The following is a 19,187-nucleotide window of genomic DNA, read 5'->3' on the forward strand; positions in this document are numbered from 1 at the left end:
GGCAGAGATTCCAAACATGGCTACCATGTGAGGACCCTCTGTCCACTGGACCCTCTGTCCAGTGCCCTCCTTATCTCTACCTTTGCCTATACTTTAACTTTGCTTATCTAATAATAAACCTCTTTTATCAATCTAAAAAAAAAAAAAACAAAAACAAAAAAAAAGAAAAAAAAAGAAAATCAGGGTCGAACAATTGGAATTGAATGACTCGAGGAGACAAGAAGAATCAGTCAAGCAAATCCAAAAAAATCAAACAATGGAAAGGGATGTGAAATACCTTCTGGGGAAGACAACAGACCTGGAAAACAGATCCAGGAGAGACAACCTGAGAATCATCGGACTTCCAGAAAAGTATGATGAAAAAAAGAGCCTGGACACTATCTTCCAGGAAATTATCAAAGAGAACTGCCCAGAAGTCATAGAAACAGAAGGTAAAATAGACATTGAAAGAATTCATCGATCCCCTACTGAAAGGGATCCTAAAATCAAAACACCAAGGAATATAGTGGCCAAATGCCAGAACCCTCAGGCAAAGAGAATTCTAGAGAATCAACTAAAAACTTCTTGAAGCAATTAACAGCTTTAGCAAAGTTGCAGGATATAAAATAAATATAATATCCCCAGCATTTCTATATGTTACCAGCAAAGCCCAGCTGCAAGATGTAGAAAAAGAAATTCCACTAAAAATAATTATACCTACCAAGACAAACCCAGGAACTATATGAATATAATTATTAAACACTTTTCACACAAGTAAGTCAGATTTAAACATCTAGAAAAATATCAATTGGTCATGGATGGCCTAGCTAGTATAATAAAAATGCCAATTCTACTTAAATTAATTTACTTACTTAAAGCAATTCAATTGCCAAAAAATTATTTTATAGAATTAAAAAAAACTCCAAAAACAAAATTCTCTGAAAGAAAAAATCAAAGGGATTAAAAAACACATGCAAAGGAAGGTGGCCTCAATGAGCCAGATCTAAAAATAATAAACTAATAACAAAACAGCAGTCATCAAAACTATTTAGTTCTAAGAAATAGAGTGGTGGAACAGTGGAATGGGTTAGGTACACAAGACACGGTAGAAATTGACTATAGTAATCCATTGTTTGATAAACCCAAAGATTCTAGCTTCTGGGATAAGAACTCACTATCTACAAAAATTGCTACAAAAATTAGAAAACTGTATAGCAGGAATTAGGTATAAACTAATTTAAGACAATAAAGAGTGTATATAGCATAAGCAAATTAGGAAAGCAAGGAATAATTTACCTGTCAGCTCTACAGAAAAGAATTTATGACCAAACAAAAGATAGAGAACATGATGAAATGCAAAATGGATAGTTTTTACTACATTAAGCTAAAAAGGCTTTTGCACCTACAAAAACAATGATACCAAGATTAGAAGGGAAGCAGAAAACTTGGAAATAATTCTTAGAGCCACTGTTTTTTATAAAGGCTTCATTTTTTTTTCCCTTTTTTATTATAGCTTTTTATTGACAAAACATATACATGGGTAATTTTTCAACATTGATCCTTGCAAAATCTTTTATTCCAACTTTTCCTCTCCTCTTCCCCACCCTCTCCCTAAATGTGTTAAAGTATATGTTAAATCCAATATATGTATACATATTTATACAGTTATCTTGCTGCACAAGAAAAATCAGGTCTGGAAAGAAAGAAAAAAAACCCGAGAAGGAAAATAAAAATACAAGCAAACAATAATAGAAAGAGCGGAAATGCTATGTTGTGGTCCACACTTATTTCCCATAGTTCTCTCCCTGGGTGTAGCTGACTCTCTTCATTACTGAACAATTGGAACTAGTTTGAATCATCTCATTTTTTTTTAATATTTTATTTTATTTTATTTAATAATAACTTTATATTGACAGAATCCATGCCAGGGTAATCTTTTTTACAACATTATCCCTTGCACTCACTTCTGTTCCAATTTTTCCCCTCCCTCCTCCCCTAGATGGCAAGCAGTCCTATATATGTTAGATATGTTACAGTATGAATGTGAACTATTTGCATTTTTGATTTTCTTCCCGAGTTATTTTTAACCTTCTGAATCCAATTCTCCCTGTGCAGCGGGAGAACTGTTCGGTTCTGCAAATATGTATTGTATCTAGGATATACTGCAACATATTTAACATATATAGGACTGCTTGCCATCTTGGGGGGAGGGGGGGTGGAGGGAGGGAGGGGAAAAAACGAAACATAAGCGATTGCAAGGGATAATGTTGTATAAAAATTATCCTGGCATGGATTCTATCAATACAAAGTTATTAATTAAATAAAATAAAATTTAAAAAAAAAAAAAAAAACTGTGAGGTATCACCTCAATCTGTAAGACTGACTAAGATGACAGGAAAAGATGTTAGCAGGGAAGTGAGAAAAACTGGGACACTAATACATTGTTGGTAGAGTTGTGAACTGATCCAACCATTCTGGAGAGCAATTTGAAACTATACCCAAAGGGCTATCAAACTGCATACCCTTTGATTCAACAGTGCCACTACTGGGTTTATATATCAAAGAGATCATAAAAGAGGGAAAAGGATTTACTTATTAGTAGCAACTCTTTTAGTAGCAAGGAACTGGAAATTGAGTGGATGTCCATCAGCTGGAGAATGGCTGAATATGTTATAGTACCTAGAGGTAAAGAAATATTATATTCTATAAAAAAAAATGAGCAGCTAATAGATAAATGGTCAAAGGATATGAACAGACAATTTTGAGATGAAATTAAAACTTTTTCTAGTCACATGAAAAAATGCTCTAAATAATTATTAAATAGAGAAATGCAAATTAAGACAACTCTTAGGTACCACTACACACCTCTGAGATTGGCTAAGATGACAGAAGATAATGATGTGAGAGGAATGTTAGAAAACTGAGATACTAATACATTGTTGATGGTAGAGTTATGAACTGATCCAACCATTCTGGAGAGCAATGTGGAACTATGCCCAAAGGACAATCAAGTTGTGTATATCCTTTGATGCAGCAACAGCACTATTAGGTATCTATCCCAAAGAAATCATAAAAAGGGGAAAAGCACCTACTCCTATGAAAATATTTTTAAGGACCTTTTCTTGTAGGAGCAAAAAATGAAAATTGGAGAATGGTTGAAAAAATTCTGGTACATGAAAGCAATGGAATTGCTATTAAAAGAAATAATGAGCAATTAGATTTCAGAAAAAACTTTTAAAGATTTACATGAATTAATACTAAGAAAAATGAGCAGAACCAGGAAAACATTGTACATAGTAAACAGCAAATTTATGGGATGATCAACTATGATACATGTGGCTCTTCTCACCAATACAGTGATCCAAGACAATTCCCATAAACTTGGGATGGAAAGAACTATGGAGACTGAATGTGGATGGAAGCATATTAATTTTCATCTTTTTTTTTGTTTGCTTTTTCCTTCTTGTGTTTTTTCCATTTTGTTCTAATTTTTCTTTCACAATAAGACAAATATGGAAATATGTTTAAAAGTATTGTACATGTATACCTTATATCAGATTGCTTGCTGTCTTATAGAAGGAGGAAGGAGAGATAAAAAAATTTGGAACACAAAGTTTTACAAGCATGAATGTTGAAAACTATCTTTACATATAATTGAAAAAATAAAAATTACTGAAAAAAAAACTTCTTAAAAATTAAATTAAAAAGGTCCCAAAACAATGTTAAAAAACAAAACAAAACCAAACAATTATCTTTACATGTAATTAGGAAAAATTAAGTAGGGAGAAAAAGAACCCTTGGTGTTTTTTCTTAAAATTTTTTGCGATATGAACAGACTTTCATGGTGGTCACATAGCAGACTTTTCTCCTTGATCTGTTTTCCAGGTCAGTTGTTTTTGATCTACTACATTTTCTTCTATCTCTTCAGTATTTTGACTTTTATTTTAGCCTTTCTTATTGTTTCAAGGCTTCTATTTGGTCTATTCACATTTTTAGAGGGCAAGGTTTTGTATCCCTTCTAAGTGTTCATTCTTTTTCCAATTCTTGTTTCTTCTAATAATCTCATTCATCATTGATTAAAAAAAAAAAACCAATAAACTTGTTATTCATCTCTTTCAGGAATTCAGTTGAATCTGTTCCCATCTTATGTTTTTCTTTGAGGCTTGCTTTATGTTTTGGGATCATTCACTACTTCTGGGTTTGTGTCTTGAGTATCTCTATCATAATAGTTTTTTAAGGTGGAATTCTTTTTAATTTGCTCATTCATTTCTATAGCCTCCTTTCTGATTTTAGACTCACTGATAGTGTTGGGTCCTGTGTACTTCTAGAAGGAAGGTCTGGACTGGTCCTATTTGGAATAATGAATGCTGTGTTGTTCCAGGCTGTCAGGGAAAAACTAGGAATATAAGGGCTTTTAGCACTCCCAAATTGGTCTGTCCCAAGTTACTATCTGATTGCTGTGCTCTTGATCTGAGTCCTATTTCCTGAGCTGGGTATAGGTCTTAGAAACACTAGAATGCTTACTGGACTTAGCTACCATCAGTCAGCTAAGTTCTGCTGGTTCAGTGACAAAACTTCAGGTTCCTCTTGGGCCTGCGACTGCACTTTGGTCATTCTTCTGCAAGCTTCAAAACACCATCACTGCTGCTTGTTTCTGGATTTACTTCTTTTTCAGTACATTGCACAAGGCTTCTTTACCTAAGAATACCAATCGACAGGTCTCTTCATCAGCTTGCCTTAGATCTCTAACATAGAACTGGATTTAGAACAGCTACCAGCTAGCACTTGTCCTCATCAAGGGGCTTTTAGGTGTTGGGGATGGGGAGAGGAGTAACCTCTTATAGATCTAGGACCTTCTCTTGCCCTTGGATACATTCTTTCCTTGAGTGCTTAAAGTACTCTACATGGGCTCCCGGCTACAATCCTCAGTGTCCCCAGATCTCTGTCTTCCTAAATCAACCTAGTCTAGAAAAATGACTCCTTATGACTTTGTCTTGGATTTTCCCCATTGTGGTTCTGTCTGGTACATTTTTTAGTTCTCTTTGGAGGATTCACTGTACTGTTTCCTTCTACTTTGCCACCTTAGCACTGCCCCCAAAATACTTTTGTTTTTGAACAAAAAATGAGCAGTGACTTTATCCATTAATATTTCAAAAGAAAAATAGCAACTGTTCCTCTGATTTTCTTTTTCCATAAAAAGAAGTCAATCCTAGATACTTTGTCAAAGATTGGAGTTTCTAAAATAAAAATAAGTAGAGGCATGATAAGAAGATTTAAGAGTTTGAAGAAGATTGGAAACGAGTTTGAAAAAAACACTCTGGGGGATAAGTTTTTTTTCCCGTACCTTTTTCCCAGCTTCTTTAGTAAGTAGCAAGAAAATTCTGAGAAAAGGCAGAAGGAACCTCATACATATATATATCAGACTGACTAACATGACAGAAAAGGAAAATAACAAATGCTGGAGGGGATTTGGAAAACCCAGGCAAGTAACTGGTAGAATTATGAATTGGTCCAACTATTCTGGAGAACAATATGTAACTATAAAGGACGATATAGATAGATATATGACTCTAAAACTGTACATATCCTTTGATCCAGAAAAAACAAAACAAAAATAATAAAAAAATAAAAAACTGTACCCCAAAGACATCAAAAAAAAGAGAAAACAATCTATTTATACAAAAATCTTTATAGCAGCTCTTTTTGTGGTAGCAAAAAAATTGGAAACTGAGGAGATGCCCATCAATTGGAGAATGGCTGAACATCTTACAGTACATGATTATGATAGTATATTATTGAAATTATGGGGGCAGGGGAGGTGACAGCTAGAGACACAGTAGACAGAACAACGGCCGTGGAGGCAAGAGAACCTGAATTCAAATCAGCCCTCAGATATTAGCCTTGTGACCCTGAGCAAGTCATTTAACCACAATTGCTTCACAACCACACAAAAAGAAAGTGTGATTTTTAAAATTTCATTATTTTTATTTTTCCCAATTACATGTAAAACAATTTTTTTGAATTTTAAAAACATTTTGGGTTCCAGATTCTCCCTGTTCCTCTTCCCTTCTACAAAGGCTCATATACACAGTATTTCCACAGAAGTCATATTACAAAAGAAAACATAGATTTCTGTCCCCTACCTGCTTCTCCCCAAAAATCCTCAAGGGAAAAAAAAAGTATACTTCAGTCTATTTCCAGACAGAATCAGTTCTTTCTATGGGTATGGATAGCATTTTTCATTTACACCACTCCACCTCTCCCTTTCCCATTCTCCCAGTACATTCTCTCACCCTTTGATTTTATTTTATTTTTTAAGCAGCAGATATTATTCCTTCATATTCAACTTTTATACCTGTGCCTTCTATCTATATGTATATATACCCCTAAATGCTATTATAATGAGTAAGTTCTTGAGTTAACAAGTATCATCTTCCAATGAATGTAAACAAACAAGCCAACTTTTTTAAGTACCTTATGATTTCCCTTTCTTGACAATCTTCCTTGATTCTTGAGTCTTGCACTTGAAAGTTAAATTTTCTATTCATCAAGTCTTTTTATCAGGAACTTTTAAAAATCTTTTATTTTACTGAAGATCAAATACCCCTCCTTATCCCCAAGGATTTTTTGCTTGTTAGGTGATTCTTGATTGTAATCCTAGCTTCACTGCTCTCTGAAATATCATATTCTAAATTCTTCTTCCCCACTCCCTCTTCCCCCATCTTTTAATGTAAAAAACAATGCATTTCTTGCTATTTCTAGAACAAGACATTCCATATCTTGACTCCATGCACTTTTACTATCACTAATGCACAGAACTCTCTTCATGTCTTCACCTCCTACTTCCTGGCTCCTGGCTTTTTTCAAGTCCCAGCTAAAGTTATATCTTTCTCAAGATTTTCTTGGTTGGTCCTCTTAGTACATTGCCTCTTAAGTTATTTTAGGGCAGAGTCAAGATGTCAGAGAAAAGGCAGGAACTGAGCTCTCCCAAATTCCTCTTTTACATAGTGCCTCAAAACAAATTTGAGAGCAGCAGCAAAAACCATACATGTAGTGAAAAAATTTTCTAGCCTAAGACAACTTAGAAGATAACTAGAAAAGGTCTGTCACACTAGGTTAAGAGTGGAGCACAGTCTAGCACAGTCCATCTTGGCAAATCAGCAGCAGGCCACGACTGGCAAGGCTCTGACCCAGCAAAATCAATTCAAGGTCTATATCCCAAAAGAGATAAAAAACAAAAAGGAAAGGGATATACATGTAAAAAATATTTATAGTAACTCTTTCTGTGGTGGCAAAGAATTGGAAATTAGGGGGATGCCCATTAATTAGGAAATGGTTGAACAAAGTTAACAAAGTTGTTAAGTGACTGAGACCAGATTTGAACTCAGGTCCTCCTGACTTCAGGGCTGGTGCTCCACCCACTGCGCCACCTAGCTGCCCCTAATTTTCCTCCTTTTTTAAAAGAATTTGGTTTCTACATCCTTTTTAACTCCTCAAATCTGGCTAATACATACTTCTACTTCATAAAAATGTATTAATCTCTGCACAAATCAACATCCTGTGTAAGGATGGATAATTAATCCCCAACTTCTCTGCTAATTCTTACAACAGGGCTATATTAGGAGTGTCCTCCTCTGCCTGCCAATAACCTTTCTAAAATCATTCTACTTTTCTATGCCATTCTGCTAGTGGCATCTAACTATTCTGCTTTTCCCTTCACTGCCTCTCTGGTATAACTTAGCCAATAATATTTATCTGCCAGAGTAGGAATTACCCAAATCCAAAACTCACTAGCTTCCTACCCTTGAAATTCATCAGTTACTATATTTGACTTTCTTCTTTGCCTGTCAGGGTAAAAGGAATAGCCTGGTCCACAGGTGCCCAACTCAGTTCCCAGGCAAAGCAGTTTGGAGAGTACTGCCTCCACAGTACTATACAAGGTTTGCTTAGAGTGCGCTCATCCTTGAGAAATTACCAGATCTACCCAAGGTTACATTACAGACTCAGGTCTTTCACTCTGCCATAAGAGGCAAGCTGATTGATCTCCAGAGCTGAGATAAGGGGCTAGTATAGCCTGGTTTATTCCCTCACAGACGGGAATAGTAAATCTAAGAGTTAAGACAATCTCTTTGGCAATTGAGTGGAGATGGGGTAGATTACAGTAAGGAGAGACTTAGAGAAGGGAGATGAAAAAGAAGGTTATACAGATCAGATTCAAATAGTTTGTATGAATATCTGAAGTGAAAATGTCTCTAAGTTTGGACATCTCGTATTTCTTCTAGGCTACTAAAATTCTGCTTTGCTCATAGCAAAGCACCATCTTAGCTTCAGGAATGCCATCTTGGAGTCTTCTGTGCCACTAGATCTCCATTTATAGTTATAATCATAATCACCAATATTTCAACCAGACCAATTAAGAAACATAGATTTTAGGTTACACTAGATGTTAGATGTAAGATGATGTTAGGTGAATTTCTTTAATAGAATCATTTTAATAAAATCAAATTTCTAAATGGTCACATTGCCTATTTGTTCTAACACTTATTCTTGGAGCCCACTTAAAAGCATTATCATTTCAAATGAGTACACTTTGAACTGTGAATTGATCCAAACATTCTGGAGAGCAATTTGGAGCTATGCCCAAAGGGCTACCAAACTGTATATTATGATCTTTTGATCCAGCAGTGCCTCTACTGGGCTTACATCCCAAAGAGATCATAAAAAAGAGAAAAGAACCCACATGTTCAAAAATGTTTGTGGCAGCCCTTTATGTAGTGGCAAGGAACTGGAAACTGAGTGGATGCCCATCAGCTAAGGAATGCCTGAATAAATTATGGTATGTTAACATAAAGAAATACTATTGTTCTAAGAAGATACAATCAGCAGGATGATTTCAGAAAGGCTTGGACTTACATGAACTGATATTAAGTGAAGTGACTAGAACCAAGAGAACACTGTACAAAGCAACAAGATTATGTGATGATTAGCTGTAAAGGATATAGCTCTTTTCAACAATGAGGTAATTCAGCCCAATTGCAATAGACTTGTGATGAAGAGAGCCATCTGCATCCAAAGAGGACTCTAGGAACTGAATGTGGATCACAACATAGTATTTTCATTTTTGTTGTTCACTTTTTTTTCTTTTTTATCTGATTTTTCTTGTGCAGCATAAATGTGGAAATATATTCAGAAGAATTGCACATGTTGCTGTCTAGGGGAAGGGTAAAGTAGGGAGGGAGGAAAATTTGAAATACAAGGTTTTGCAAGGATGAATGTTGAAAACTATCTTTGAATGTATTTTGAAAAATAAAAAGCTATTATAAATTTAAAAAAAAATTAAAGAAAAAACCAAATGAGTCCACCTTGTAAAAAGCTTCTTTTGACACTTTCCCAGTTTTGATCTTGTCCTTTCTCATCTATGCCTTCATTTGATTAGTGCCTTATTTGTGGAACAGACTACTCTCCCCATCTTTGACTAATGCTTTTCAAGGCTGAATATAATATACTCTCTATAGGGTAATCTCCTATCTTACAAAGAAAACATCTTGTTTCTAAAATCTAACAGCAATAATAGCAGTTCATATATTCTGAGTACTATTTGGTTTACAATGTACTTTTCTCCTAACACTAGAAAATAAATGTTAAGTCAAGTATTTGGAACTTGGAACACATTTCTCTATAGAAACAATGTTATAACTAGGTTTCTGGCCCCTCATCTTTTTATTCTATGAAGCTTATCTGATGTTACCAACTATAACTAATTTCTCCTTCCTCAAAAATCTTAAGTACTTTAAGATTTCTCTCCACCAATTATGTTAATATGTATTTATTTTTGCTCATGCCTCATCTTTCCTCCTATATTACAAGCAGAAAACTGTCTTATGTCATCTTTAAATGCTCAAGGATACAGTGTTTTGATAAGGCACCTAATGGTTGTTGAATTAAATTAATATTCCTTTAACATGATTTAAAACAACCCTATGCAGCATTAAGAATGTCAGGTTTTAATTCAATAGATTCCATTCAGTAGACCTAACAATTTCTAATTTTCAACCTTCATACATACAACTTACTTGTTATGACATACTCTTAAATGTTTGAAACATTTAATAGAATAACATCACTAGTTATTCTATCACAATTTGCAAAATATACTACAGCATATACATACATAGAGAGAGGGGAAGAACATAAAACAAAACTCCTTAAATCGTAACTTACTCAACATTGGGTTTCAGACAAATTTTCAAACTTAAAACAGCCTCAGACAATTGTTGCAAAACCAAAAGATTCCTAAATGTTATGTAGTTGGCATTTCCAAAGTCCCTTTAGCTCTGTCAAGCTAGTTTGTGTCTGCAAATTTAATATTAGTTTAAGAAACTCTGCTTGACCTATAACTTAAAATCTTATTTAATGTGTTATACATCTTCAATATGTAAATATGCAAATAAATATTAAGTACCCACTATTATGTTCATCAGAATGCAATATTTTCTTATGTAAACAATATTATAAATTATGGTTAAATGAAATATTATTTGTAGTATTCTACTTCAAAGGTATTATGCATTAATTTCTGAAGAAATAAAAATATGTTCAGAAATATGTTTCTGTAGAGAAATGTGTCCCAAGTTCCAAATATCTGACTTACCATTTACTTTCCAGTGTCAGTGGGGAAAAAAGTACATTATAAACCAAAAAATACTAGGGACATATGAAGTGCTGCTATCGTTGTTATACTTTGGAAACAAAACTAGGAGATTGCCCTATAGTGTATATTATACTCAAAAATGAAATAAATGCTAAGTATCAAAAAAGAATTTTTGATATGGTAGCAAACTCTTACATGGATAACTGGCAAAGTTTATCTGTTGCAGTGAATTTGATGTTGAAACAAGAAATACTTAATATCTATGAACTTCAGGTTATCCATCCATAAATTGAGGTTAAAACTGGATATCTAAGTTCTCATCAGATTCTAAATTTGTTACTCTATTGTTTGGTAAAACTCCAAACAAGATTAGCAGTTTACTGAAAGCACCTACTGTTACTAGATTGGTCAAACACTTCTCCACCACTTCTAAAAATAGATAAAACATTTTAAATACACTAAATCACTGCCTTAAATCATTGCCTAAAATCACCTCATTCGGCTATCATAAGTTTCACATCACATTTTGGAACTGAAATGAAACACATTAAGTCAAACTACATCAATATTCTGATACATGAAAACGGAAAAATTAAGGAAAAATGCAAATCCTTTTTTTCTTTTCCAACATTAAACATTTTTGAGTTTTTCTTTTAACATTAGAGGAAAAGTCTTAAACAAGCAAATAAGATCTAGAATCAGTTATTCCACTTAGATTTCATAGTGTTAATACTAATTAGTTAAGAGAAGTAATTTAAATACAAAAAACATTGATTCTATGCCACATGGGGTGAGGAAAACAAAGAACACTGTATTCACAAATAAAGCCTAAATTAACATATTTGTATAACATACAAATAATATATACAACATAATAATAATATACAATTAAGATATACACCCTCAGAACCTATTTCAGAGAAGGCCAATTAAACTGTCCTTCCCTGACCTTCCCCGCCATAAACACACACAAAAAGGGGTATTCCAGCTTCTCCAATCTTTCAACATACACGCTTAGAATACGGACAGACACAATTACTTCTGGCCTTTTGTACAGACATAACTTACCAAGTTTTTCCACCAACTTGAGCATCACCCCCCCAATATGCACCTCCCCTGTAACTCTCAGGGTAACATCACGGTTCAGGTCCGTCACATGGACACTCAGTTCCCACGTCCCATCCGCATAGCAGCCATCTGGCATCCTTATCCCGTCCAGAGCCATAGCTCCTTCCTGTGAGTGAAAAGGAAATGGCACTCGTAAGAGTTACTCTCCAAAAGAGGAGAAATCCAAAAGAGGAGCCCTAAAAAGGCAAGGTGGAGGAAAACAGGAAAGGGAAGGTAATATCAAAAGAAAAATCACATTAAATACCGAAAGAAAGCACTCTTATCCTCTCTGCTTTAAAGGGCTGTCTCTAGAACTATGTGAAGAAATGGGTCAGGGAGCAGGAGCATAGGGGTTGCCAGTCCCAGTGCACCCTTCCCCCCAAAACCATTCCTTCAGTACTCTGACCAGCTCTCTGGGAAGACCTACCCTCAATCCTCCTTTCTAACACAACCCTGCGGGAGTATGCCTTCACTCGGGAGAAACAGGGAGCAGGGCCCCAGCCCCGCCCGTTTCTTCCCACTGACAGAAGCCCGATCAGGCTGGACTCCCCAAGTCTCATTGGAAGCCACAGGACCCGCTCCGCCTCCAGCTAAAGCCCGGACCGTTGGGTTCACCTGTTTGCCCCACCACCTCCACCTCCAGCTCCAGCCGCAGCACAGCAGCAGCCGCAACCGCAACCCCCGCCCCAACCCCAGTCCCGAGGGCCGAAGAACCACCGCCCGAGACTGAAAAAATCCCCCTTCACTACGCCCCCCCCCCACCTGCCCAACCACAGAGTTGCAAAAACATAAAACTCCAAACAAAAAAATCCTAAAACGCGTCTCCTCACCCTGTGTTATTCTCCAGCTCTCAGCCGGGACTCGGCGAACAGGAGGTCAGGCGCGATCTGCTCCACTAGGCGTCCGGGGAGCTTCGGGGCCCACAATCGTTTTCTGAGTCCCCTCCCCACAATCCCAGATGGCTCAGTGAGGTATCTGCTGGCCTGAGGAGTTAGTTAATGGAGTCTGGGAATCCCAATCCCGTTCCTCTCTCCTCCCAACCAACTTCAGCGGCTCAGCTCCACCTCTCTCCTCCCACCTCTTTTCCTCCCTCTGGATGTCTGGTTGTTGGCTGGGCCCTTTCTTTTCCCAAAGAGGACAGAGAAGCGACTTCTGCGCTGGACACTGACTAGACGAAGTCCGGCGTCGTCCCCCAACCCCCCAACTGACCAACAGAGAGAAGGAGTCAGCTGGTTTAAGGGCGTAGGGGGAGGGTGGAGTGGTTTGATTGGGAGCTTTAGGAGTTAGTTCTATGGGAGGTGGGAGGAACGAGAGACAGGAGGGAAAGGAAGGCGAGGGGGGGGAAAGAGGGGGAGGAAGGGGGGGGGGATTGGGAACGCGGGTAAGCTGCCTGCAGCCGCAATCTCAGTCAGAAGAGCCACTGCCCTTTTATGGAAATGAAGGACCCAGTACAGGGAGGGAGTCCAACATCCGGGCTTTCGGCAGCTGGATCTTGAGGGGAGGGGCGTGGAGGTCTTCGCTCTAGGGTGGGTGGTTAAAGAAGCTCCTCTAGCTTTTCGCTAAGAGCGTTAAGAATTCGCCAACTCCTGCTTATACCCATATTTGTTCTTCCAAAGCGTGTGGGGGGAGGGAGAGAGGAGAGAGCTTATCTGTGAGAAAAACCCACAGAAAATTCCCAGGATAAGACTTCATTTAGGAACAAAGTTCTCTCTCATTATATCCAGTTTCCCAGTCCCCGAGTCTTACCCTACGTAAATTTCCTGTGCCATAGGCGATGTCACGCCCATGATGGTGCCACGCCCCAAAAATCCTGAAAATTAGTAGGGGGGTGGGGAGGGAAAGAAATGGTTTGCCCTTTTGAATAGTGTCCCCATGCTTTCTTCTGAATCTCTAGAGCTAAAAAGCAAGTGATCAATCGCAAATCCTAGTTAGAAAAGAAAAATGTCCTTAGCTAGTTTCAAGCCCGTTTTGGAAAGGCTCTGAAATTTGAAAGATCTGTGAACAACAGAAAACCACCATCTGACTAATGTACTGCATAACTAACCGCTCCACAAAGAATTCAAAGAAATTTGCGTTTGGCTTTAGCTCTCATTCAGAATCCCCAAATTGGAATATTCAAGTAAAAAACCTAATGACTTCACTACTGAAAGTATCCATTATGTCATTCACGTGTGTACTTCCATTAACAAAAATATTGCATCCTCTTTTAAACTTTGTAGATAGTCTTATAGAATTATTTTGGCAGGAAAAATTCAGCATTCTGTAGCTGACATGATGAGACAGTTTTTGGTCACAGCTAAGCTGATTGTAAGACTGAAATGAAATGATCTGGCAGATTTTCCATGGTATAGCCTTCCAAAATCTCCCTTTTCTTTTGTTGATCCATCAGAGTAGGACTTAATGGAGCACTCTGCCATACTCTTGGTTAAGCAAAAAACAAATACATTCTTAAATCAGTTCAAGCGTTTAGAAAAAGAGAGGAAAGAAGCATTTATTAACCAACTACTATCTATCAGGTACAGTGCTAAGGTCAAACCCCTATAGATAATAAGTCCCTCAATACTTAACGAATTCCCCCAGTAATACTGTAATGCCGGAGAAACTGAGGCAATAAGGAGATTAGAGAGTTTTTAATATTTTATTTGAAAGGGAGAAATTATGCTTGGGACATGTTGCCCTCAGGGCTGGTGTCCAAAGCATCCAGCAGCTAACTTGTGCTTCCCATGAAGTATATATATATATGTGGCTCACCGACAGGGTAAATCGAGGCAAGGGCACTGAGAGGGTGCCATCCAGTTCTGACAGGGTGGGGGGAGGCACTGGACATTTTGATAAATAGGGAGAGTCTGGGCTCATGATGCCTAAGATAGAAGATCTTTCTCCTTATCAAACATCCTGATGATTACAAGGAAGGGGTGGTGTTGCAGTATGGAGCAGAACAATTCAGGGAAATCGAGGCAGGACAATTTAGGGAAACTGAGTCAGGAAAATTAGAGAAACTGAGTCAGGACCAAAAAAGGGAACTGTGGCACAACATTCCCTGCTTCATCCCAGTGATTAGATGAACCCTTACTGGCAGTCATTCAAACTTCATTCCCTAATCCTTTATTTCCATTTCCTTCGATAAACCCCTTTCAATGTTCCACTGTTTCTTCTGTGCTCTCTGGAATGCCTGCTCCACTAACTGCTTTCATCTGAAATCTTTTCCTTTCCCTCCAAATCTTCTGAATGTCCTTGAGACCTGGCTCCCTCCTATTAACATAGTCTCCTTGCACTGCCTTCCTCCACCCCCTCATTAGTTGAGATGGAAGATTGGAATACTCCTTGCTTCATATTGGCACTTACAAATTTTTATTTCTACTGTTTTTAGTCTGTAAACTCTTCATTCAATCTGTATTTGGTAGCTGTTATCTTAGGACCTCCAGACACTCTCCAGTCAATGAATTCAAGGCTTGCCTGGTTTGTAGTTTTTCTTTCCCATCCAACACTTGCCCTCATATTAGTCAACATACAGATTAATACTTCCTCAAATGCCTTTATCACAATTCCTCAATTTACTTATTTTCCATGATCTCTTCTACTATATCTCAGCCACACACAAAGCTGGTTATGTCCTAGAACTATGTCATGAAGAAAGGTTTCACTTTTTTTATGACCACTGAAATTCTCTTAACTGATAATAATCCATTGTCATTCCACCTCTCCTTCTGCCTTCTAAATCCAAATCCTACTTTTGTCCATGTGGTAAACCTCCAATCTCTTGACCCTTCACTTCTCTCCTATATTTTCACCCATGAACTAGCAACACTCTCCTTTCCTCATTTTGATTGTCAGTGAACAAGTTCAACTTTACACTATCCTCTTTTCTCCAATGTTTGATGCATCGACATTCTTATATTAATGATATTTCCCAAGTCTCAACCTTGAATTTACCACCTATACTCCTACACATGTGCTACTAAATGAAACTGGATAAAATCTCTAAAGTTGCTATGATTTTATGTTACATCTCTTCAACCGGGACCTCACTGCTGCAAGACAATCTTTTTATATCTCCATAATTAACTCACTATCCCACTTTCAAACACCTTTGGGGATAAAGGTGAAAAGGGGATTTTTCTCACACTAGCTGAGAACCTTGCCTCATATTTTACTGGAAAAGTTGAGGTCATTTGCTGAGTGAATTTTCTTCCCTCCTCATTTCAGGCATTTCTGGTGCCTTCTTTCATGATATCCTCCTTCACCTCAATCTCATATGATGGACCCTTCTCTTGGCCAAGGCAATTCCCTCTATATACACAAGTGATACCATTCCATTCCTTCTTTTTTACAGATGGGCCCTGAATTATCTATCTCTTATTTTAAATTTCTTCCTGTCTATGGCTGCTTCTTTACTGCCCATTGTCAGGCTCTATTTTTTCTACAATTGCAAAACAAGAATTTGATCCATTCATCCTTGCTGGTTAAAATATGATATCTCTCCTTTTGTTTGAGGCTAAATTTGAGAAGCTTCCTCCACTTCCTTTCTTTCTACTCTCTTCCTAACTCTTTACAATCTGGATTCAGATTTTATCATTATCATCAATGCCATCATGACATTTATAGTAAAATCGAACTCTTCTAAGTAACTAACAATTTCTTAATTACCAAGTCAAGTAGGTTTTTCTCAATTCTCAGCCTTCTCTTCAGGCTTTTACACTGTCAGTCATGTTCTTCTGGATTCTTTTCTGTTTACGTGACTCTAGTATTTCTCCTACATATTTACCACTCCTCAGGTTTTTTTTTTGTTTGTTTGTTTGTTTTTCAGTTGGTTCATACCTCTTCACTAATGCACTGCAGGTGTCCTACTATTTTTTGTCCTAGGCCTCCTTGTTTTCTCCCTCTATTCCTTATTCCTATTCTACTCTCTCCCCTTCATTCGATACTCTCATCAGTTTCCATGGATGTAATTATCTTCTCTATACTGACAATTCTCAAATCAATGTATGCACCTCTCTATTGAGTCTTGAGAAATTAATTTATTGGGAACACTACTCAAACTCTAAGCAGTATTAATCAGTCTGTTATGATTTTATGGGGAGCAATGATTGTTGTTAATTATTTGTTGGAATCCTAGTGTTAACTCAATGGAATTGATACAATGCTTATTGGTTCATGCATTAGAGCAAATTCTTACAAGGTGTTAAGTCACTAGAACTGATAGAAACAATGCTTAAGTTAACACACCTTTGAGAATTCACACATTAGCTCACACATTAGTTCACACATTTGGAAGATTTCAGGGTTCAGTATGAGATATCCAAATTCACACCTCCCATAATCCCACTCTCAGAGGAGGAGTCAACCTTTGAGTTTACACCTCTAAAAGAGCATAAAAAGAGCTTCAGTCAGTCAGTTTGGAAGATTGTCAGGAGTCAGAGTTGAGCTAGAGGAAGAAGCTGGCAAAAGTAAAAGACAAGCTGCAAGAGCTCTTGGAACCAAGGAGGGAAAGAGGCCTCTAAGAAAACTAACCGGAGAAATGACCAACAGGATGAATACAGAGAGGACTGGTGAGACTTACATGAACTGATGCTAAGTGAAATGAGCAGAACCAGATCATTGTATATACTTCAACAACGATACTGTATGAGGATGTATTCTGATGGAAGTGGATTTCATTGACAAAGAGACCTAACTCAGTTTCAATTGATAAATGATGGAGAGAAGCAGCTATACCCAAAGAAAGAACACTGGGAAATGAATGTGAACTATTTCCATTTTTGTTTTTCTTCCCAGGTTATTTTTACCTTCTGAATCCAATTCTCCCTGTGCAATAAGGAAATTGTTCAGTTCTGCACACATATATTGTATCTAGAATATACTGTAACCTATTCAACATGCAAAGGACTGCTTGCCATCTAGGGGAGGGGGTGGAGGGAGGGAGGGGAAAAATCGGAACAGAAACGAGTGCAAGGGATAATGTTGTAAAAAAATTACCCTGGCATGGATTCTGTCAATATAAAGTAATTATTAAATAAAAATTAAAAAAAAAAGAAAAGAAAAGAAAAGAAAACTAACCGGGCCCAAGGAAAGAGATAAGACTTGGAAGGAGAAAATAAACGTTTGGATTTTATCAGCTGGCTGCATTTGAAGTGATTATTACTCAGAACTGAAACTAAGGCTGCCTCCAGAAAACCTCCCCAAGAAACCTGCTCACACAGAGAACCATCATATATATATTACAAGAGAAACCACAATTATTCATTTAGTAATATTATTTAGTCAATCATCCAATAGTAAGTATAAGAATAAGTAATTCATAGTTTATATAAGTTATATAAGAATATAAATTCATAGGCTTTTTGCAGACCTCATGCTTATATAATAAAAATTATTTATGAGGCCTACTTGTGTAACCACAGTACCATAAGAACACTTACATAAAGAATCTTTTAATAGTTACTGTTGAGGCAATTGGGGCTAAATGATTTGCCCAGGGTCACACAGCTAGGAAGTGTTAAGTGTCTGAGATCACATTTGAACTCTGGTCCTCCTGACTTCAGGAGTGGTGCTCTATCCACTGCACCACCTAGCTGCCCCTACATGAAGAATCTTTATCTAGTTTCACTTACATTCCATCCTAGTATGATGGAAAACCTCTAAGGTCCCCCAAAAATGTTCTTGGGGATATGCTATCTCTGATTGTCCAATCCAAGGGATGGCTCCTCCATCTTATGATCAGTGGAATGTACCATCTCCCCTTGCCAAATCCAAAGGGTAGAACCATCTACTCAGCAGAAATATTTCCTCTACTGCTGTTATTCATATTTTAGTCTATGTATTTTATGGTAACTAATGAAATGTTCTATTTTTAATGTACTTGTAACCCTTAAAAAATAGAGCCCTGAAGAAAAGTGACTCCTCAGATCAAGAGGGAGGTTGGGGGGGGGGGGTAGGGGAGACTCCGGTCAGCTTGGTTAAAGGGGATCCTGATTCCTCTAATAAAGCGTGTTTTTGGCTCAGACTTTTGCCTCAGTTTCTCCTTTTGGTTGTCTGGAGTGATTTTTTTCCTGAGTTGTCCGATTCATATCTCCAACTACCTATTAGATATCTTACAAACATCTTCAATTCAAAATGTCCAAAACTAAACCTACAATCTTTCCACCAAAAGCTTTTACCTTTCTAAATTTTGGTTCATCATCACTATCCTCCAGTTTTACAATCTAAGAATTAGCCCATAACCCCTCACTCTGTCATTTCCCATATCCAATCTGTTGCTAATGCAATCGTTCTGATACAGGTCCTTAGTATCTCATGGTTGGACCATTTCATGGTTGGACTGTCTTACTACATGATCTACTTAGCAGTCAAAGTGATCTTAAAGTGCAGTTCTGACTATACTATCCCCTCTATTCAATAAACTCCAGTGGTTTCCTATTATCTTCAGAATTAATTTCAAAATTATCTGTTA

The 19,187-nt window shown here is 37.2% G+C and overlaps 1 protein-coding gene across 4 annotated transcripts in view; it reads right to left on the reverse strand.

Annotated features, from left to right (window-relative positions):
• Positions 1-13,196, reverse strand: part of FERMT2 (FERM domain containing kindlin 2) — a 130,113-nt gene extending 116,917 nt beyond the window's left edge. The window contains exons 1-2 of one of the 4 annotated variants that reach the window (XM_051977958.1): positions 12,568-13,196; positions 11,699-11,864 (exon numbers count right to left, since the gene is read on the reverse strand). In XM_051977958.1, the coding sequence (XP_051833918.1) occupies positions 11,699-11,855 (157 nt within the window). In that variant the 5' untranslated portion in view covers positions 11,856-11,864; positions 12,568-13,196. The remainder of the gene's footprint in view (positions 1-11,698; positions 11,865-12,567) is intronic. The other 3 variants (XM_051977959.1, XM_051977960.1, XM_051977961.1) reach the window with 3 other exon arrangements.
• Positions 13,197-19,187: the final 5,991 nt, after the last annotated feature.

This window comes from Antechinus flavipes, chromosome 2 (assembly GCF_016432865.1).
Source record: "Antechinus flavipes isolate AdamAnt ecotype Samford, QLD, Australia chromosome 2, AdamAnt_v2, whole genome shotgun sequence".
NCBI classification, from domain to species: Eukaryota; Metazoa; Chordata; class Mammalia; order Dasyuromorphia; family Dasyuridae; genus Antechinus; species Antechinus flavipes.